The sequence below is a fragment of the Heptranchias perlo genome, chromosome 25, assembly GCF_035084215.1.
Source record: "Heptranchias perlo isolate sHepPer1 chromosome 25, sHepPer1.hap1, whole genome shotgun sequence".
Classification (NCBI taxonomy): Eukaryota; Metazoa; Chordata; class Chondrichthyes; order Hexanchiformes; family Hexanchidae; genus Heptranchias; species Heptranchias perlo.
Genome location: NC_090349.1, coordinates 12035574 through 12057711, shown reverse-complemented (window position 1 = coordinate 12057711; position 22138 = coordinate 12035574). Strand labels below are relative to the sequence as shown.

At 42.8% G+C, this 22138-nt stretch overlaps 2 protein-coding genes and 1 pseudogene across 2 annotated transcripts in view; all 3 read left to right on the top strand.

Annotated features, from left to right (window-relative positions):
- LOC137342350 (BICD family-like cargo adapter 1) overlaps positions 1–5219 on the top strand; it is a 69842-nt gene extending 64623 nt beyond the window's left edge. The window contains exon 9 of the mRNA XM_068006285.1: positions 4926–5219. Within this exon, the coding sequence (XP_067862386.1) occupies positions 4926–5120 (195 nt within the window). The 3' untranslated portion in view covers positions 5121–5219. The remainder of the gene's footprint in view (positions 1–4925) is intronic.
- Positions 5220–5497: 278 nt separating this feature from the next.
- LOC137342432 (PHD finger protein 23A-like) lies at positions 5498–14591 on the top strand (annotated as a pseudogene).
- Positions 14592–17045: 2454 nt separating this feature from the next.
- Positions 17046–22138, top strand: part of LOC137342021 (transmembrane protein 233) — a 43195-nt gene continuing 38102 nt past the window's right edge. Inside the window, exon 1 of the mRNA XM_068005624.1 lies at positions 17046–18157. Coding sequence (XP_067861725.1) covers positions 17978–18157 — 180 coding nt within the window. The 5' untranslated portion in view covers positions 17046–17977. The remainder of the gene's footprint in view (positions 18158–22138) is intronic.

Genomic DNA, 22138 nt, shown 5'->3' with positions numbered 1-22138 from the left:
ACATGATTACCTTTACCTGATACACTGACAACTGCAAGCCACTTTGCTAATCTGCCTTCAACTCCATGTATCTTTACCTACAGATGTGAAATTTCAACACATGCTTTCCGAAAATCCAAGTATTTTACACACATTAAACATCTCCGGTCCACTCCTTTAGTTACATCCTCTAGTTACATCTTCTGTGATTTCCAGTAGGTTTGGCTGATAGGCTCTGTGCATCTCAGTAGCACAGTGACATTGTCCTTTTGAAATTTTGAGCATTTCCCCTACCACCAGTGTTAGATTGACCAGTTTATCATATCCCAGTTCGCACCTCACTCCTTTATTTTAAAAACTGAGAATATGTGACTCCTTCCTAGCCCTTATATTTATGGAGCACCTGAAAATATGATTTGGAGCCTCACCTACTTCTTCACTCATTTCCTTGAGGATAACAAAGTGTATCCTATCTGTACTGATGACCTGTAAACATACAGGGGCCAAACATCCTATCTGCTAATTTTAGGGCTAAAACTGAAATAAGTAACAAAAAAGAAATTGGTATCCATCAATTTTAACTCGTCTCTACGTTTTTAAAATTAAAATTATGTAAACAGGAATTTTGGTCTCTTGATGCTTTAATTCATTTGTAACACATTCTATAGTGACCTTGACTTGGGGTTAATTTTAATCTAACCTGCCCAGCGGGAAACTGACGGGATCGGAGCGGCCGCCCATTTTATACCCCGCCCGATTTTAATTTCCGTTGATTTCAGTGATGGATGGGGTGTAAAGTGGGTGGCTGATCCAATCCTCTTAGTTTCCCGCCAGGCGGGTTAGGTTAAAATTGCCCCCTTAACATAGCACATTTGCAGTTTTTTGATTTCCTCACAGTATTGCTATCTAACTATCCTTTAAAAGACCTGTCCAGTCTTTAACACACTACCTCTTTTGTAAGTGGCTAAAAATGATTAATTCTAATTTGTGCTAATAAGTAATCTGCCTATCTATTTTGCTGTTACTGCTTTTGTTTTTTATTTTAGTTATCCTCAACTTACTTCTAGTCTTCCTAACTGTGATTCCTTGCATGTTTTTATAATTATAAATCCCAATCTTTAGGATAAATTTGACCTCTTTAGTCAGTCATTGTACTCTAGATCATCCTATTTTTTTTGTAAGGATGGACTTTCCACATTGCTTGAAGTAGCCTTTTGGGGAGGAAAAAAATAGCCTGCTATTTAATCTCCCTAATTTCCTTCCCATTGTTAAGTTATGGTTTTCCACATCATCTATATTGTTATGTTTATCCTGAGCCCTAAATACAATATTGAATTTAATTATGCAGAGATTGCTAATGGTTTCAGATGGCAGGACAGGGATTGCAGTGATTTATGTTGGCCAAGTCTCATTTTTTTTCAAGCTTTATGGATGTGTTCAAGCTAACTATTGGGGAGTGTGTGCAGAATATCATCAAGTAGAAACTCTAGTTATACTTTCAACAACAATGTTGGACCAGAATGGTCACAAGCTGTAATGAGGACCTATGGATGCCCAGATTCTGCTCCATTTTCCCACATAAGTTGGAAGGTTATCTCTGGCTGAATCAGTACAGGACTATATTGAAGTATCTCATTCTAAAGATGGCCAAAAGTCAATGCAGTTTTGAAGTGCTAAAAGTTGGGTAGCATGACTAATTGCAATCCATGACCTGCCATCCAAGAACATTAGCGATCACTGCATAATTAAATTCAATATTGTGCTTAGGGCTCTGGACAAATGTAACAATACAGATGATGTGGAAGAGCAGAACTTGGCGATGAGGGGGAGATTAGGGAGATTGAATGGGGTGCTAGTTTTCACCTGAGCATTGTTCAATGGCATTGAGAATGATTCTCTACTTGCACTAAGTAGGCTTTTATCAATGCTAGCCATTCAGTGGACAATGTGAAGCGATGTTTTAACGCCTAGATGTTGGTCGGACAGTATTGCTCTTTCCTTAGATACCAATGCAACAATCAAAATTAGCTGCCATTTTGAGCACTCAATTGTATAACAGTGCAGATTTACAAAACCTATTGGGTAGGGAGGGTAAGTATCAGCCAGGGTTTGTGCTTCTGCTTGCTAGCCAATGATTCCTCCTAGAAAGTGTGTGTGTGGACATCACGTGAAGGCAGGGTTGGAAATGCTTCTGATACCTTTCCCTCTCCTTCCCTCCCTCTTCCCCAGCTCTAGCCACAATCAAAAAACCTACCAACACTGTATTTTATAGAACCTTAATAGAATTGAATGCTCAAAATGGCATCTTATTTTGAATGCTGCATGGGAATCTAAGGAAAGGACTCTTGGGTGAGAGAGAGGGTGCAAAAGATTACAAAATAAAAATTAATATACATTAAAATGTCACAATAAGTCCTAATCCCAGTAATCATTTCTGTGACAAGTAATTAAATTCTAATGTTCTTGCTGTAAGTAAGGCGCTGAATCTTGCAGCTGAATAAATAAATATTGTAACCAGGGGCTGGAATGAATAAGCTTCTTCCACACTTTGTGCACCCACATTTGAAATATGAATTTATAAGTATAACACGAATCACTTCACTCCTGCTCACGACCTGATTTAAATACCTGATAGTTCATTCTTTTTACTGGCACGTTTCTAGGAATGGGAGTTGAGACTGAACAGGACGCTATCATTATATAAATTGTAAGGAAACGCTTTGAAAGTAATGGGGGAAGGTTTCAGAGATTCTGAGTTAGAACCTGTTAAACAGGGAATTCTCTTAAGTGGATGTATTTGTATAGTCAGACACTTAATTTGATTTTCTCAGTGTCTCTGAGTATAGAAACATAGAAAATAGGAGCAGGAGTAGGCCATTCGGCCCTTCGGGCCTGCTCCGCCATTCAATATGATCATGGCTGACCCTCTATCTCAATACTATATTCCTGCTCTCTCCCCATGCCCCTTGATGCCTATCTGGTGCTGCCTTAAATATATTTAGTGACTTGGCCTCCACAGCCTTCTGTGGTAGAGAATTCAGGTTCACCACCCTCTGAGTGAAGAAATTTCTCCTCTGGGAACTGGGAACCACAGCAGGTATGGATATGGTGGCATCACCTTGGGACCCCTCAACAGTATCTGTAGCAGGGTAGTCTCTGGGTGGTATGGGTATCAGCTGGGTGGGTATAGGTATTTTGAGGTGAATACTTTATGGTGGGATCAGTGTCGTAGGTAGGTATTGTGTGATCTAATCACCATGGTAGGTATCCATATTTGTTCTGCCCCAAGTATCACTTTAATAGAAGTAGTCCAACAGAGGAATGCTTTTGTTCTTATTGCTTCAGTGTTTTGTGTTTTCTTCCCTCTCTTCTCTCCTGTTGCAGTTTGCTTCCTCAGGGCTTTTCACTATCTGGCTCCTCTGGTTTCTCATCTAGTGGCCTTTCCCAGCTACTGTACAAGCAGACTATTGTAAGCCCCCTCCTGTCTCTGAGGTGAGCTTTCACTGACATCTCACCCCATCCACTTGTCAGAATGTTTCCCCATTCCATCTATTCCTCATCTTTGACTGTTCCTGGGTTTTGAGTTTTCCATTCTCACACTGTGCGCACTTCTTCAGCCATTTCCAATGAGTCATTTAATCATGCTCCATGTGATATTCATAGCTGCAGGGCAGAGTGAACCTTAGCTTTACAGGTTCACTGCAGGCAGCAGTTGGGCATTGCAGAAGGTCAAATGATTGCTTGGCATATGACCATCAGAACAATCTCTTATCACTGTTTCTTTCTCACCTGTTCAGCCTTAATATCACAGCACAGAAACATGGTGCCATTGTTCTGATATTCATTGCAGACTGCTTTGGTAGACAAGTGTCTCATTTTCCAGGAGATCACAACAGCTAATTCCACTAAGGTTCATTTCTGACTAGTGAATGGACCTGTATTTAGAGTAATAATTCCACAAGCCCCTTCTGTACAATGTCCTTCATGCTATGTCTGACCCATATTGCATGTAGTCCCTGTTGCACGTGGCTGGGGTTACACCCAGATTGTATCCATACCCTTCCAACTAACGTCCTTCGCACTGTGTTTGACCCAGAATGCATTGTGCCTGAATCAGATACTGTGTTCACCACCCAAAACACCAGTTACAATTGAAAGCAAGAACATACAACAGATTTTCATGTTTGAATCCTTTCACAGCTGGAAACATTTCTGATCATTCCCAGGGAGGTTTCTGGTAGTCAGCTTTCGAGTTCTCTGAATTGTTGTTCACTGGAAATTCAAAATTTGCCAGAAAAAGATTCTGGAAATGTGACACAAACTATTACTCCGTTATATCAAGTAAAGTGACTGTTTACAAAAATAGTTATTTCTAAACCTGCCTCGCTCCATGACCTTGAAGTGAGACTCCAGACTGAGTGTGATAGCCCTGTAATAGGGATGTATTGAGGACCAGATGATTTGTTTGCTCGAATCCTCTTCTGTACTGTCTCCACATCAGCACTAACTGTTCCCTGCCTTGACATTGACCCACTTTCCTGCTCCCTTCCTGGTCCTGACTGTCCTTTCCTCAACACAGATGCTACACTATGCTCCCCTTCTCCACCCTTAGCACTGATGCTCCCTAATCTTCCTTTGCACAACCCTCCTCCCCTCTCAGTGGACAGCACCTGACCCTCCTATGCCTCAGTGCTGGAAATACATTGTGGTTAGTTGTGACCTTTCCCTCACCGCTCATCTTTTTCCTTCCCCCGCCGTCCTTTCAGTACTGACCTCAGTATGTACATTGCATTTTGTGCCACAGTCCCACAGCTGTAAATGTACCACTCCTACCTGTATATGCACAGCACACAGATGTAGCTTGCAACAACGTTTTGTTTGACCATTGTCAGTGTAACTGTAAATGTGTGGCTAACGCTAACTCCCATTCCTTCCTTTTCCCGCAGGATGACATGCACAGGGTCATTGACCAGCAGCTAATGGACAAACAACAGAAAGAGTGTCGTCCGCCAGCACAATCCTACAGGAACGGCTGCAGCGCGAGACACAAAGTCAGCTCCTCAGTGAGACTGGAACGTAACAGAGAAGAGGTCATTGGGGCAGAAGGGAAACGTCTCTTCTCATTTTTCAAGAAGAATTAATTTTCTTTGTAATTATTAAAGGAGCCAGTATGGAGTTGGGAGGGCTTTAAGAGATTCTTTGTATAAAGAGTGTTTCATTGAATTAGGAAGGAAACTCTTTCTGCCTCGGCTCAGGCGATGTTTCCATTCGCCTGCTTACATTTGGCCTGATTCAGGCCATTTATTTTGGGGGGGGGGGGGGCCTTTTCTTTTTGCTCAGACAGTCTCAGTCCAGGCAGTTATTTATACTGAAGTTCTGGTTGGGCTGATAGTTTTAGTCCAATGTGGGGTCCTCCCCAATAAACATGATGAATTGGGGAGAACGCTGGGAATTCAGAAGCAAAGGGCCGGCAGGGTAGCACAGTGGAACAAACCCTGAATGATGCAGGCTAAGTTAGATGGCCTTGTTACTGGAGACGTTCTCTGCTGTAACTGGTGCCCAAATACTCTTTGGCAAAGGTTCTCGTACGTGGAACATTGCATGACCGTACTGTATATAACATGGGTTAAAACAAATCATATTGAAAGGTTCAATTATTTTCACAAAAAACTAATTTTACAAGAAATAGGAATTGAAGAATGTCAGATCCATATGTATAGTGAAGGACTGAATGTACAGTATTATTTGATATGGTTGGACTGTTTGCCTTTAAAGAATCATGTGGGACAGTAAATCATGTGCATCCATAGTGAGTGAGTAGCTGTGCAGCACCCTGTGAGCAGTGCACCTATGAAGATTCATATGGAATAATGCAGCATGTGCATGTGTAGCGTGGGCAGTTCACTGTGTGCCTGTAGAATGCAGTGTCAATGCGACTCGTGCCTGTTCAATATAGTGTGAGAGAGCGCACTGTGCACCAGTACAGTACTAGAGTGTATTTTGTGTTTGTATAAATTGCTCCATAATGCAATCTCCACAGAATAACATCAGGTACCAGTTCAATGTGTGAGGGCACTGTGTGAGTATAAAGTGTTAAGACAGTACAATCCCTGTACTGCACCATATCCCTGTACAGCACAGTGTGGGATCATGGTTGATGTTTGTGCGCGAAATATGTCACGAATGCTGGGAACCCGAAAAACACAGAAAATGCCAGGAGTACACAGGATGTCTGTCAGCACCTGAAAAAAAAAGACTGGTTAATGTTTTGAGTGGAGACCCTTGGTCAAAACTAATGAGGGCTCTTTACCTGAAACTTTAAAAGTGATTCTGTAACTGGGCATTGCCAGCTAGGAGCATTGGTAGCTGGGTGCACATCTTGGCAAATCGCAGACACACAGCTTGTGATTTTCCCTTTATTAATGAAGGTAAAATTAATGGACTGAAAATCACTAAATGCACACCCACGATTTCCCATTAAGCGGTTCCTGTCGGCATCAGATTGCAAAATCACCCGTTAACCTGCCTTTTCTCTGTTCAGATGCTGATGGACATGTTGTGTATTTTTAGTGTCCTCTACCTTTATTTAACTTACAGTGAAGTGATTGATACAGAGCCATATCCAGTTTAGTGGGCTGTGTGCCTGTACTGTATAGTGTAAGATTGTACAAGGTATAATGTAGGTTGAGATAGCAGACTTTGTGCCTGTTCAATACAATATAGGATAGTGCACTGTGTATCAGCACAGTGTGCATTGTATCTGTGTAAAGCGTTGGCTAGTACAAGAATTGTGTGGGATAATGCACTACATAGGTATTGGATGGCACAGGGTGTATGGTATAGTTTGAGATTGTGGACTTTACACCTGCAGAGTATAACGATCCAATGTATGTGATTTAGGTTGAGATAGCAGAATGTGTGCTTGGATAGTGTAGTGTAAGATGGTTCAATGAGTATGGTATAGTTAGAGGCTGTGTGCTTGTGCAGTATAGTGTAGGATATAGGTTGAGAAAGCAGACTGTGTGCCTATTCAGCAATGTGGAATCATGCATCATGTGCTTGAAAGTGTAAGCTTGTGCTGTGTGTGTAAAGAATAGTGTCGTATAATGCACTATAAGTATACGGGCACAAGTGTAATAATGTGGGATAGTGTACATGTGAAGAATTGTGTGGAATGAAGTGTTGTGTACATGCTTGATGCAAATAGTACACCTTTTGTTTGTGCAGTAGAGTGTGTGACTATGTACCATGTGCCTGTAAACCATAGTATGAATGACATACATTGTGCATTATTGATATGGTGCTGAGTGGTGCATTGTGTGCCTATAAAGAGCCGTGGCCTAATGTGCAATGGGCATGTATAGTGTCAGTGCACCATTTCTGTGCCATATAATATGTGATGGTGCACTGTTAGCCTGTATAGTATGATGCTGGATAATGCACATGTGCCTATATAATACAATATGGGACATTACACCTTGTACAGTATTCTCTAGGATTGGTATAGGACAAAGCACATGAACAATATATTGCTGGATTTGTGTATTATCTGCCTACACAGCATAATATAGGATAGTGCACTCTGTACCTGTGCAGTATAGTGTACCACATGCCTTTCCAGTTGTGTGTGTGTGTGTTATAATGCACCATGTGTATGTATATGTAGAAAAATAAACTGTGCATGTCCACTGTGGTGTGGGCTAGTGTACTGTGTGCCTCAAGCCTATAGTGTTCCCTAGTGCACCATATTTGGTATGTGCTTTTATGTTGTAATGTGAGATAATCCACCGACTGTCAGCTCACTATTGTATGGAATGGTGTTCTGTGTGTTTGTAGGGTGAGGTTGTGTGCTATTGGCCACTGCAATACTGTATGGCACAGCGGCGCCATCTGCTGTACAATGTAGCATGAGACCTGGAGTATGTTGTATGCTACAGGATGGGGTAGTCTACTATGCCTGTACAAAATAATGTCATTGGGCAGTGTGTGCCTGTATGGTACAGTGTGGGTGGGATAGCACACTGTGAATATTATTGTGGGGTAATACAAAGTGTGCCTGTACAGGAGTTTACCGTGTGCCTATGCAGCATAGTATGGTGCTGGGCACTGTGTGGCTGAGCACTATAATCTGGGATACGTTGCCAATTGACTGTAGTTAGGATAATAGGTACAGTATGTAGTGTAGTGTCCAAAGGTGGACCATGTGCCTGATCAGTACAGTACAAAATAGTGTGGAGTAATGCATTGTGCCTCTACAGCAAAGTGTATTCAGTGTGTGCCCATGTAATGGGCTGTGGATTAAGATTTGGCTATCTGATTTTGTAGAACATGGGCTGGCTGGTGAAATACAAATGATCGGCACAGTGGGTTTGGACAAGTAAAACTCTGGTCATGTGCGGGTCACTGATTCTGTACTTTTTTTTTACACCTTGTTCTGAGACCCAGTTATGGAATCCTTTCCATCCTTGGAGAACATTTTGTTCGTTGGTAGCTCAGTGCTCAAATGCAATGTCAGATGTGAAAATGAGCTGTGCAGAGCAGGAAGGTTCCAGGTTCAGTCTCCGCACTCTCCTAAGCTAACGAATGTCAGTTAGGGCAGCTGTAAGGGGCGGTTCACTTGGCCTCAGTGCCCTAGCCCAGGGAGGAGAAAATCAGTTGCTCCTAGTCGCTATTTATTGACTCCTGCTGAAAAGTTTGCATTTGCGGATAGAGGCGAGGATAGGATAGGGCTCAGCTGTGATGTTCTTGTGGCTCAATAGCCTGTCTGGGCTTGCATGTCAAAAGTAAAATGGAGGATGGAACTGTACCTCTGTGTGAATCAGCACTTTCAGGAGCAGAGTGCAGAAAACTGGAGAGAGAATATTTTTCTGTGAATTCTGATGCTCTTTGAGAACTGACACCATTGGGACTGAACACTTTAACATGGATACACAGCTGATCAAAAGGACAGCAATCCAGTCTTAACAGTTGCAAGCCAAGCAATCTGTACAGACCCAGACTAGGACATATAGACTGTCCCACAATATACTGCAAGATCACCTGCTGTGCCACTGTATAGTGTTTAAACCCTTTGCTCCCCTGCTTTAGGCTCCTGTATCAATAAGAATTGGTGTCTCAGCGCAGTTACTGATATTGTGTATTAGTGGCAGACTGACAGCATCAACTATGATTGTGCAATAATAAATATATTTTGAGTTATATTGATTGTGAAATCGCCACCGATGCACTGTTACCTTCAGTATACATAAGATACTTTCTAGTCATCTGCCGGGACCTGCATGGCACTCTTAGATTCCCACAAACTATCTAGGCCCTTGTAATAGTCACAAGGTGGCTATAAGAGCTAAACTGTTCAGAGTGCGGTTCAGAAATTGTAAATCAGCCGTCTGAGCTTCACTCTTGTGCTTTACAATGTCTTCTAAGCCTGTTTTTTGGGTCACTGCCTTAAAAGTATTAGCCCTCCTTGGCACAGGGTCTGACATTTAACAGATTTGTACCTTTTCTGCACTTGATAAAGGGATGGCAGTCAGGGGTAGGAGAATCGGGGACATGACAATCTCACCTAGCCATTCAAAAGCCAGACTTCCATCCATTCCACCTTTAACCTCATAAGCAACCAGAAGCAATTCCCAGCACCACTGAAAGGAACAACTCTTACAATATCACCACTATTCCTATCTGGTCCAGAAAACACAGAGCAACGACTCATACCTAGATTAAAGTGGACCACGGTCTGTGCACCCTTTGTCCTCTCAGCCAGTACTCTTATCTCACAACACACATTGTATAACAGCCTTACTGACAAAAGGAGCTGAATAGCCCAGTGTCAAACCAACCCAATTAAAGGGAACAAATGCAGAAACAGCTGGTTGCAGTGTTCCGAAGAAACAGCTGGCCACAGTGCCCGAGGAGCCAGTTAGCTGCTGGGGTTTCCCTGTTCAGAACCCATAGTTTATGATATTAGTCAGGATTGTGAACAGCTCATGTGTTGTGAATAAATTCCCACCAGAGTGCGGAGCTGAAGAGCATCTCACTGCTGAGAAGCTATGAATGTCACTGAGTGGCTTAAATTTGCTGTATATAATATAGAGCTTGGATTTTTTTTCTATATTGAAAAGGTTTCATAACAGTATAGATTATTTGTAAATGAAATACAGTTTACTGTTTAATTTGTATATGAAGAGAGACACATTATACAAATGCTTATTTTTTAGTAAAAATGCTGCTGCCTTTTTTATAGTCCTGTCTTGTACGGAGCTTGAAAAGCTCTATAAACAGATATTTCTATAAAGTGTGTTTGTCTCAGAGCCACTGTAATAATAAAGAGGAATGCAGACGGGGAGCTGAGGCGTTGTCTGTATGTTTTTGCATTTGCGAGTTTTTCACCTGTGTTTTTGATTGAGATATTGACAGTGGATGCCGTAGTGGTTAAATGCACTATGAATGTGGCATTCAAACGTACAGTCCAAGGTTTGATCCCAGTGTGTGTTGAGTTAGCTAACCTCTGTCAAGTTAGTCTTCAACACCGCTGGCCTAAGGATAACCACAGCCTGATCATTTAAAGCGAGCCGTGCTGGAGAGTACTTGTGTATGGGCAGCAGATGACACAAGTTTGGACTGGGCTGGGATACTCAAAATCGCTCTTCAGTCACGCACATATTAAATGGCCACTTTGTTGCGACACTGGAGGAAACCGAGCCGAACTCTGCCCTCCTGAGTGGCTGGGCGAGCTCAGGTTCAACTTCATCTATGATCCCTCTCCTGTCAAATAGCTCACCCGCACTCTCTGCCCAAACTCTCGCCCGAAGGAAGAATTCCCGGACAAGATAGCGGAGGGCTGTGGTGGAACTGTCGAACATCACTTTCAATGGGGAGAATAACTTCTTTGGAAAATCTAAGGAAATATCCGTTTCTGATTTATTTTCCTCACCTGCTGGACTTTTATTCCCTTCGGTCACCATCTACTATTTTGTGGAGCTGCAAGTTGTCAACTCCCAGCTGGGAACTTGCATGCTGTTGAACTTGGGTCAGCTGGCAGCTGAACGGGCTCAACGTCGCCCTGTGGTGACCCTGTGTGACATCTCACCGAGTGCAGTGAACAACTGTCAATGATAAGAAATAAACAATCAGAGAAAATGAGACGATTTTTTTCATTATAAATCTTATTTATTAGATGTTTATATTTGTAGATCAGTTAAGTTTCTTGCGGAAGTTACACTGTTTTAAGTTTCTTTCCTGGGTAACCTATTAATATTTTTGTTTTTTGACATGGTTTCACTATTCCATGACATAAAGCTAGAAACTATCGTTGCCGATGTTCGCGGACAGTGTGCTCGTGTGAATCTCCTCTGCCCTTTTATTTTGAATGAGTTAATATCTCCACTAAAGTAGGAGGCAAAAGTCTGTCCTACGACGGCGTTAAGTGTCCGTCAACAGACATTGATGACCGTGATCTCTGGGCTACAACGTGTTTGACGGGCCATCAATCACAGACCAGGAATGCTTGAGATAAGCACAGTAATTAAAGGTCACACAGATCGCTGAAAGAAAAAGCGTAAGAACGAAATACAGAGAAGTAACAAATTCACATTAAGCAGAATATAAAATTATAACAAATCGGTATTTTACCTAGCGTGTTATCGCTTAGTTCAAATGTCTCAAAGCACTTAACACAATTAATTATTTTTTAGAGTATAGTGACTGTTATGTAGGCAACATTTCCAATTAAAGAAATCCCTCAGTTTTTCATAGAATCATACAGCACCGCAGGAGGCCATTCGGCCCAGCGAATCTGTGCCGGCTCTTTGAAAGAGCTATCCAATTCGTCCCACTCCCCTTTTTCCCCATAGCCCTGCATTTTTTCCCTTTTCAAGTATGTATCCAATTCGCTTTTGAAAGTTACTATTGAATCTGCTTTTACCACCCTTTCAGACTGTGCATTCCAGATCATAATGCCTTTTATATTCTCAGGATGCCCTAAAGCCCCTGACAGCCAATAAAATGACATGTATGGTCTATATTGGAGAGAGTGTGGGAATGCTGGCAGGAAAATAATCTCATCCAAGGCCGCAGCTCAATATGTTATCATCTGAACTTAATTACTAACAAGTTATTAGCCTGATACTGGAACCGTGCTCTTCATACTGGATCCTCTATTTAATGCACGCTCCATTTCATCACTATACTTAATAAAAGCTGCACTTTTTAGTAAACAGGGGCATTCCCTGCTAAAACATCAATTCCAATCCCAACGTTAAACCGCATGAAAAGAGATTTGAATCCAGCCTGCTTCACCAATGTTGTGATTTAAATTGCGAATTTATTTTAGTTTAATTAGATTTTAAGTTTAATTATATTAATGGTGGCACTTGTGCAGTTCCCTTTCTGTTAGTGACACTGGGGCAGCCCCTATCGGTTTATTTAAAAATAGGGCTAATGTTGTTCTGCAGTTTACGGAGGACTCGCAGCAGTTCAGCAAAACAAGTGAAGTCCCCTGCTCTGATTTAATGTCCAGCAGAGGTTGGAGGTATCACCCACTGCATTGTTTAGGATCCACTGCCTCTTGCTTGACCAATGAGGGGACCTGCTGGGTGGCTGCCGGATCTTGCGCAAGGTAGCTATGCCCTAACAGCCTGTAATGTGTTTTCCTAGATCAGCACTATCCGGGGCAGAGTTTGGCTGGACGTCAGCCGGGAAGGGATCGCATGTCACCCGACTCAGGGGCTGAGATCGACATTGTAAATCCTTGAGTGACAGTAAGTGCAGATGCGTGCAGCAAATACACACGCCAGCTCGGGGCTAGAACCTGTTTCACCATTTGCTACATTTCAATATAACCAAAATGTTAACAATTAAACAAGTTTTATGTTTATAAAAATATAATTGTGTTTTCATCAAAATCTGTTTTAAATGACATTTCAGTGTCTGATTGTTCAAAAAGTACAACTTCAGAAGAGATTTTAGTTTGTCAGCTGTGGCTCAGTGGTAGCAATTTGGCCTTTGAGTCAGAAGGTTGTGAGTCAAGTTCTACTCCAGAGACTTGAACACCTTAAAAGATCCCATGGCACTACTGTATTTCGAAGAAGAGCAGGGATTTCTCCCCGGTGTCCTGGCCAATATTTATTCCTCAACCAACATCACTAAAACAGATTATCTGGTCATTATCACATTGCTGTTTGTGGGACATTGCCGTGCGCAAATTGGGTGCCATATTTCCTACAATACAACAGTGACTACACTTCAAAACTACTTCGTTGCCTGTAAAGGCTTTGGGACGTCCAGAGTTCGTGAAAGGCACCACATGAATGCAAGTTCTTTTTCTTTACCAACTCAGTTTATCGTTGGAATAAAGGGTGAGATCTGTGATTGGCCATTCTGTGCTCACAAACCTTCCATGAATTACCATCCTCCCATCGCCCTGTCTAACAGTTTGGTAGGTGAGCCTTACTGCTTCCTGGTAGCCCATTCCAGCTGTTGATATCCTTTGGGTAAATAAATAGCTCCTCACATCTGTCCAAAATTTGCCCTTCATAACTCCGATCCTGTGTCCTCTTGTCCTGCCCTTTCCGTTAGTTTAGTTCTGAGGTTCCTTTCTCCAGCTCCTGAGAACGGTAGATCCCCTCTATCAGGTTCTCTCTCAGGTGTCTTTTTTGAGGCTGAAGAGCCGACAGCGTTTCTCGCAGCTGTTCCTCTGACCCTGCGGATCCGGCCTCATTCCTGTCCTCCATACTGTCTCTAGGTCCGCGGGCTTCCCCTCAGAAGCGGACTGGTTATCGGGAAATTTTCCCGAGTGCCCCCCCCCCCCCCACTCCCGAAACCTTGACTGTTGAATTTGGAGCACTCGAACTTTCTAAAGTCAGTATTCCCCGACGGTCTGAGGCGTTTTCCGGGCTCCTCGCCTCCCCCTCCCCCCCCCATCCCTTCTTGCCGCGCGCTGTTTCCCGCGCTCTCCAGTCGCTCGCGCTTTTCCCGTTGGGTTTTGAGCGCTCAGCTCGTGCCCGTTCTTCATTCGCCTTCACACGCTCTGCAGCGGGGCTTCGTGATCCTCTGCCCTGCGGTTAAATGCCCTTTTAAAGTCTGGTATATCTGATGATAAAAGGCGGAGCAGGGAAATGGAAAAGCAGAGGGGGTTCGAGGGAGAGAGGTTCAGCTTCGCCCCATCTGAGAAAGGAGCAAAACACCAAGGCCGAAAAAAGAAAGCTGAGAAAAAAGATCAAAAGCCGGTTGAGTGAAGTGGACTGGGAGGAGGAGGGAGCTTTCTCTCTCAGACCAAATCCAGGGACCACTTACACTGAGACTATAAAATGGGAATCAGACTGCCTTTGTGTGGGGAATGCGCATGGTGGCGAAACCAGGTCTAGTGAAGGTAAAAGGCGGGTAATGGGTGAAGGTATGATGGTGGAATCAGATGGTGACTGGTGGGGCCTGTTGACAAGCTATTGTCAGAAGCCTTTTTTAGGCAGGCCAATGATTGGATGTATCCAGTTCAACACCCAGATCCGCCTGTTCTTGTACCAAAATCCGATGTCCCTGATGTCTTTTTCTATGAGAAATGTGGAAGAAGGGAGGAAATCAGGCTCGGCCAGAAGATTCCTTGCATGAGCAGTTCATGAGCCAGTTTTGTGACTCCTCTGCATGAGATAAAAACAACCATGAAATGAAAAATGACGTGTCTAGTGACAATAGCGTTGTCAATAGTGGTTTCTAACCCTAAGCCTAACACCCTAACTACTAGCCCCAATCCTAACCAATAACCACTAACCCTAAGTTGTGCCGTGTCAATAGCACAATGCAGGGCCATGTTGTGGTGTCAACAGTAGTTGCAATGTCACCGATAATGCAGGTTGGTCACATTGTCAATAGTCACACCAAGCTGGAAAAATAAGTCATCCAAAGAAACCTTGAAAAAAGCCAGAAGGAAGATACTTTATTTGAACAGTAAAGGTTACAAAGTAAAGCATGCAGATTGCCATGGGAAGGAAGGGCTCTTCTTTTCCCCTGTTATTGCAGTTTTCCTCCCCACTGTGGAGGACCCAGAGATAATGCTTGCAACAGAGAGTTTTGTGTGCTTGTGGCTTATAGTTAATAATCACTAAGGCAGCCAGTTGTGGTTGTATTACAGATTAGGAGTACAGGAAGTCAAACAAGACAGGTGCATTTCTGACCAGAATTGGTAGGTGGCTTAGTCTCAGGACCATTCTCACTTTGTGCCCTTTCTGTTAGGACTCAATTTTCTCATATTGAACACATATTCCAGGGCAATATAATAGAAATGTTTAAAAGGATGAAAGACACATGGGGTAGATAGAAGCAAGCTGTTTCCAGTGGTTGAGGGCTCAAGACGAGGAGCCATAGATACAAGATAAATGTAAGAGATTTAGAACTATGATCAAGAGAAACTTCTTTACACAGAGAGTAGTGAGGCTGTGGAATTCACTTCCAGGTTTAATGGTTGGGGCAAAAAGTTCTGGAGTGACAAGTGGTCCTCATGTTTTAATCCAAGACAGGCCTCTCCCCAGTCATTTGCTCCAAATGATGATGCAATGGTTCAAGCTAAGAAGTGCCAGGTATCGGAGAGCAGCAGTAGTAGTAAATAAAATCTAAATGAAAATAAGTACCAATGTAGTTTATCTTCATCTATTTCTATTTTAGTAACTTTTGCTGAATGGGACCCATCTCAAGTGCCAGGATATTGGATCAAGCCTACCATAGAAAATGAGTTTGACACCCCTGCTCCAGGGTATAGATGTCCTGGTGACCAGAACTGTATGCAGTACCTGAGCTGTGGCCTAACCAAGGCACTATACAGATTGAGCACAACTTTTGGGGATTTGAATTGAACTGATTTTGCATTATAACCCAGCCACCTATTTTCTTTGCTAATTGCTGCCTCACATCATTTGAACACAATGAGCAAAAAGTTTGTGAATACCCCTCAGTCTTTTTGCACTTCCCTCTCAGTAGGTTCTATCTCACCCATGGGGGCACAGGCCTTCTCTTTTTACTTCCAATATGCAGTACCTTCATTTGTCCATCTTGAATTGCATGTCCCATTCATCATCCCAACTGCAAACCCTATTGAGTTCCATTTGTAAGATTCTGAGCACCCCATTATAGGAAGGATATAAAAGCAATGGAAAAGGGGGCAGTGTAGATTCATTAGAATGTTACCATGGATGATGGGTTATAGTTATAAAGAAAGACTTGAGAAGTTAGGGCTTTTTTCATTAGTGTTAATAACATCGAGGGGTGAACAGCTAGAGATTTTCAAGACTATGAAGGGTTCTGATAAGGTAAATGGGAGAGATTGTTTCCTCTGGTGAGTGAGATGGAACAAGGGGCCCTAAATTCAAGATAATCACAAAAAGAATTAAAAGGGAGGTTAGAAAAAAATTCTTAACATAGAGTGTGATGAGAATGTGGAATTCTCTGCCATTGTTGAAGCAGAGTCCATCAATACTTTTAAAAGGGAATTAAATCGATGTTTCGGAAATAGGAATATAAAAGGATATTTAGAGGGAGCAGGAGAGTGGAATTAGACTAGGTGGCGCATGTTTAGAAAAATGCCAGCACCAATTTGATGGGCTGAATGGCCCTCTCCCTGTGCTGTAACATTCTAAGAGCCTATGAACTTGGCTATCTCCTTCAAGTCCACTGTCATTGACCCCACCCACCCCCAGCACCAGCTTTGTGTGTCCTGAAAGTTAAACTATATTGACTTGAGACTGACATGAGATCATTTATATATAGCAGGAATAGAAGGATTCTTAGCATGGCACATCCAGCTCAATATCTCCAACCCATAGCTTCCCTCAGACCAACCTCTGTTACCAGCTCCTTTTACCAGCTCTCCTGGAGAGGCCAGCTAAGAGATTAATAATCCTATTATTACAGGGGGTAAGAGATTAATAAACTTCTCTGTTACAGGGGTAAGAAATTAATAAACACTAGTTACTGGGGTAAAAAATTAATAAACCCAACTGTTATAGAGGTTTAATTGATTAATACATCCAGCTACTGAGGGGTAATAGATTAATAAACCCCACTGTTACAGGGGGTAAAAGATTAATAAACCCCACTGTCACAGATAATGGATAACTGATTTAATAACCCCACTGTTACAGAGGGTGAGAGATTAATTAAAACTAGTTACAGAGGGTGAGAGATTAATGAACATTAGTTACAGGGGTGAGAGATTAATACACACTAGTTACAGAGGGTGAGAGATTAATGAACATTAGTTACAGGGGTGAGAGATTAATACACACTAGTTACAGAGGGTGAGAGATTAATGAACATTAGTTACAGGGGTGAGAGATTAATACACACTAGTTACAGAGGGTGAGAGATTAATGAACATTAGTTACAGGGGTGAGAGATTAATACACACTAGTTACAGAGGGTGAGAGATTAATGAACATTAGTTACAGGGGTGAGAGATTAATACACACTAGTTACAGAGGGTGAGAGATTAATGAACATTAGTTACAGGGGTGAGAGATTTAATACACACTAGTTACAGAGGGTGAGAGATTAATGAACATTAGTTACAGGGGTGAGAGATTAATACACACTAGTTACAGAGGGTGAGAGATTAATTAAAACTAGTTACAGAGGGTGAGAGATTAATGAACATTAGTTACAGGGGTGAGAGATTAATACACACTAGTTACAGAGGGTGAGAGATTAATAAACATTAGTTACAGGGGGTGAGAGATTAATAAACCCCGTTATTACAGAATATGAATAAAGATATGAATAAATCTTGTTACTGAAGGCAATATACATCAGGCTAAGAGGGTTACCGATCGGCAGTTACTAGTAGCTGACCGGTAGGCAGTGGTCAGTGTTGGCTGGGGCGGAGATGGGGTCTGTGGCTCCAGGCTGGGTGTCCCTATAAAATTAGGTCAGTGCTGACTAGCTGTGAGTTTGTCGGGCAGCCGAGCCCTCAGTGTGAGAAGGAGCCCAGCGCCGAGAACGCCTCTTTCAAACCCCCCTCATGTCTCAGGCGGTCGTCAAGTCGGACCTGCAGCGATCTTTAGAGGGGAGTCCAGAGGCTGACACTGACAATGAAGCGCCTCAGGAAGGAATGCCTCGGAAACATATTTTCCTCACCATACTCTCCTGTTTCTGTCCGTCTTATCCTATCAACATCGTGGCATTCGTATTTTCAATGATGGTGAGTGCAGGGGACTTGAGGTGAGGAGGGAAATTGTAAAATGGCAGGTCCTAAGATTATTAACCAGAGATTCCCTGAGCCTGAGTTTTTTTCATTCCCTTGTGATTACTGTTAAACACAAAAGGTGGTTTAATTCTTATATGTGTTTTGGAAGCAGAGTTTGGACTGTAGACGTTTTCATTAATGTGAAGGGTGTTAAATCACAATGGACTGAAAATTGCTGTAATCTGTTATTGAGTTGCATTAGCAATAAATCAGCTTCTGGACTCTGTCTTCGGACTTCAAACCTGGAGTCGAAGGCAGATCACTTGGCTGTAAACAGATTCACGTGTTCCACTTGTTGCCTCAGGCAGCCATGTCCAACGGTCTCGAACCCCAACTATTGAACAATCCACCTAACTAGTTTCTGTTAGCCTAAAAGGGAGACTCACTTTTCTCCTAGTGACACACCCGCTTATCCAGTCCCCAGCACTTTTGTTCTTATTCATTCTCGGGATGTGGGTGTCGCTGGCAAGGCCGGCATTTATTGCCTATCCCGAGTGGCAACCTCAGAGGGCAGTTAAGAGTCAATTACATTAGTATGGGACCGGAGTCACATATAAAGAAGGACTTGCATTTATTTAGCACTCTTTATGACCTCAGGACATCCCAAAGTGCTTTACAGCCAATGAAGAACTTTTGAAGTGTAGCCACTGTTGTAATGTAGGAAACGCAGCAGCCAATTTGTGCACAGCAATGTCCCACAAACAGCAACAAAATAAATGACCAGATAATCTGATTTTGGCGGTGTTGGGTGAGGGATAAATGTTGGCTAGGTCACCAGGAGAACTCTCCTGCTATTCTTCAAAAAGTGCCATGCGATCTTTTACATCCACCTGAGAGGGCAGACAGGGTCTCGGTTTCCCTAATATGTCATCTGAAAGATGGCACCTCTGACCGTGCAGCACTCCCTCAGTACTGCACTGGATTGTCAGCCTAGATTATGTGTTCAAGTCTCTGGAGTGGGGCTTGAGCCCACAACCTCCTAACTCAGAGGTGAGAGTTCTACCACTGAGCCAAGGCTGGTACACAATATAGGCCACACAAAGGCCAGACCAGGTAAGGATGGCAGGTTTCCCTTCCTAAAGGATATTAGTAAACCAGTTGGGTTTTTACAACTATCTGACAGCTTCATGGTTACTTTTACTGGTACCAGTTTTTTTTAATTTCCAGGTTTTTAAAAAACTAAATTCAAATTCTCAAACTGCTATGGTGGGATTTGAACTCACATCCAGCCCTCTGGATTACTAGCCCAGTAATATAACAACTACACCACCATACTCTTAGGTACAAGTTGGCAAGAACCAAGGTTTGGAGACCAACAAGTGTGCAAAAGGCTACTGCTGGGGTTAAACCAGCTAAAACCACACAGCTGACTAGCACAGAGCATTGGTAGACTTCCCAATGCTTGTCCAGCTTCAATCACCCTAAAACATTAGGGCATTCACTTGCAGCATTATCTGGAGCTGAGTGGGAAGAATGCCAACCCCCAATGACAGGTCTTCCCCTTCCGGTTGACTTGTCCGTAATCAGCAGGGCGTTGAGTGCTGCAGATCCACTGGCTCAAGGATGGGATTACTAAATCTGCCGCAGAGTATCACCTCAATCAGCTTCAGGAAGAAAAGAATGAACACACTTAAATACAATCGACAGGCCAGCAGCTGGCTCCAGCACCTGTCCTTTTATGCACCTTCTCTGCTCTACAGGTTGCACTGCATAGTTTCTGTTCTCTGCACAGGTCAGCCCCTGATATTACACCTGCCCATTCCATTCCATCATCTAGCCTTTTCACCTGCAGTCAACTTACCCAGACTGTAACAAACCAACAACTTTCCTTGTGATTCCCTAATAGTGTGCCCACGGAACGTCATCCATCTCATTATAATCAACCTCATCGCTCCTCTCTGCTTCTTTCAAGGGTTTGTTCATTAGTTATTATTCTTGTCCAATTAATTTTCAGTACTTTTCTGGAGCATAACTCAAACAGCTTCCGTCCTACTTAAATGTTCAGTTTTCACCTGGGTACAACTCTGCTGAGCACGCATGATATTTAAATATTCTCCTTATCATCAGCTGCATTTTATGGGAGATTAATAAAACCCTATGATTCTGTGTATCTGAGTGTTATACATTCATACCTGTGTTTGTGTAAGTGCTATCAGCTTGTGTCTGACTCTGCTATTTGTCTATTCTGGAGTCTGTCCAATTCAGTGCTATCCACCTGTCTCTGTCTGTTTGACTCTGTTATTGATCTAATTGTCAGACTAGGTACTTGGTCAATGCAACTGCCTGACTCGGTACAATCCGCCTGTCTATGTCTGACTCAGTGCTTTCAGCCTGTATCTGACTCAGTTACCTGACCTGTGTCTAACTCAGTGCTATCCACCTGTGTCTCTGTCTGATTCAGTGCTATCCACCTGTGTCTCCGCTTGACTCAGTGCTATCCGCCTGTGTCTGTGTCTATCTGACTCATCTTTTTGTAGGTGATTCCCAGCTAGGTGTTGAAAGTTACTGTCTGGCTGTGTACACTCTAGGTGGCACAACTGCTGCTGACCCTCACTAACACTTCCAAACTTAAATATTCTTATATTAATGAAACTATGTGGATATTAGATAAGATAATTAAACTCCGGTTTACGGCACACATTAGGAAATGGTAATAACACATTATTACTTGGTGTCTATTCCCTTTATGGCTACAGGCGCTTTCTCACAAGAAGTGTGAGTTCCCTCAACAGACTCCAATAGTGTTCATTGCTGATAGAAAGTTGACAAGTCAACACCCTGGATTGTGATGAATGACAGAGGCTGTGCACGCCAGACATACCAGCGTCTGCTACACCTGATGGATCCATTAACCCCCAACCAGTTCGGACATTCACAAATCGCATACTATAACCCCGCAGCCACTGCATAGTGAGAAGAACAGAAGTTTAACACTTGGCAATTAGTCATCAGACCAGCTGTTTGAGAGCAGATATCCAGAGGATTGAGTAATTACTGGTGCTCAGAACCTGCGATGTTTAAAGTAAATTCATTGGCAAATGCTGCCGGCTTTAAACATTAAATCCTGGCGAGAAATGTGACTATCTGATTAGCACAACATTCCGGCACTCCCACTCTAGATCTGGTTACTGACCTGAAGCACCCTCTCTTGACTTGCTTGACACACGTGCTGACGGTCTATTTGCGGGGTATTATATTTGTGTGGATCATTGCTCAAGACCGTACTTTTTTGCTGGCTTGCAAAGCTGTATGACACAGTGCACACCCAAATTCCCTTTGTACTGCTCTCCCTCGCGCTGACTTTTCCTACCAGTTATAAGTATTTAATCTTTGCTGGAACATCCCTTTCTTGAATATTAGCATAAATTAGAATAAGACCAGTGAGGGTTTGATGGTGCGGTGAGTGCAGCAGGTCAGTGATTGCTGGCGATAAACTGAGGGTCGCACAAAACGGGCGCTGGCGAATCGGCAGCTCGGTTTACACTGCGCGTGATTTTCATTTCCATTGACATCGGTGTAGAGGCTTACACTTTATATTCATGGAGACAATAAGTTACTGTAGTTCTAGACTTTGTATAACCTAAATAAACTGTTGTATCTGATGTGAAGGGAAAACAGTAGTGATTTAGCCGTGTATGAAGAAGATGCAAAATCAGGAACCACGTGCTATATAATCAGATGGAGTGTTGCTACTCGTACCAGTGCCACAAACACTGAACCACACAATTCTTCTCCACCTTGAGCGGAGGTGCAAGAGGTGATTGTGATATTTAGCCAGATGTAACCATATCTGACTGCACCGAACCAATGAATTGCTGGGTTAGATGTACGTGCCTTTAAAATGTTTAAATACATTTGCAGCTTGGAGCAGAATGCCCGAGAAGCTACATTGTGGTGATGTTGTGCCCATTAAGAGGCAAATTAATAGTTTGCACC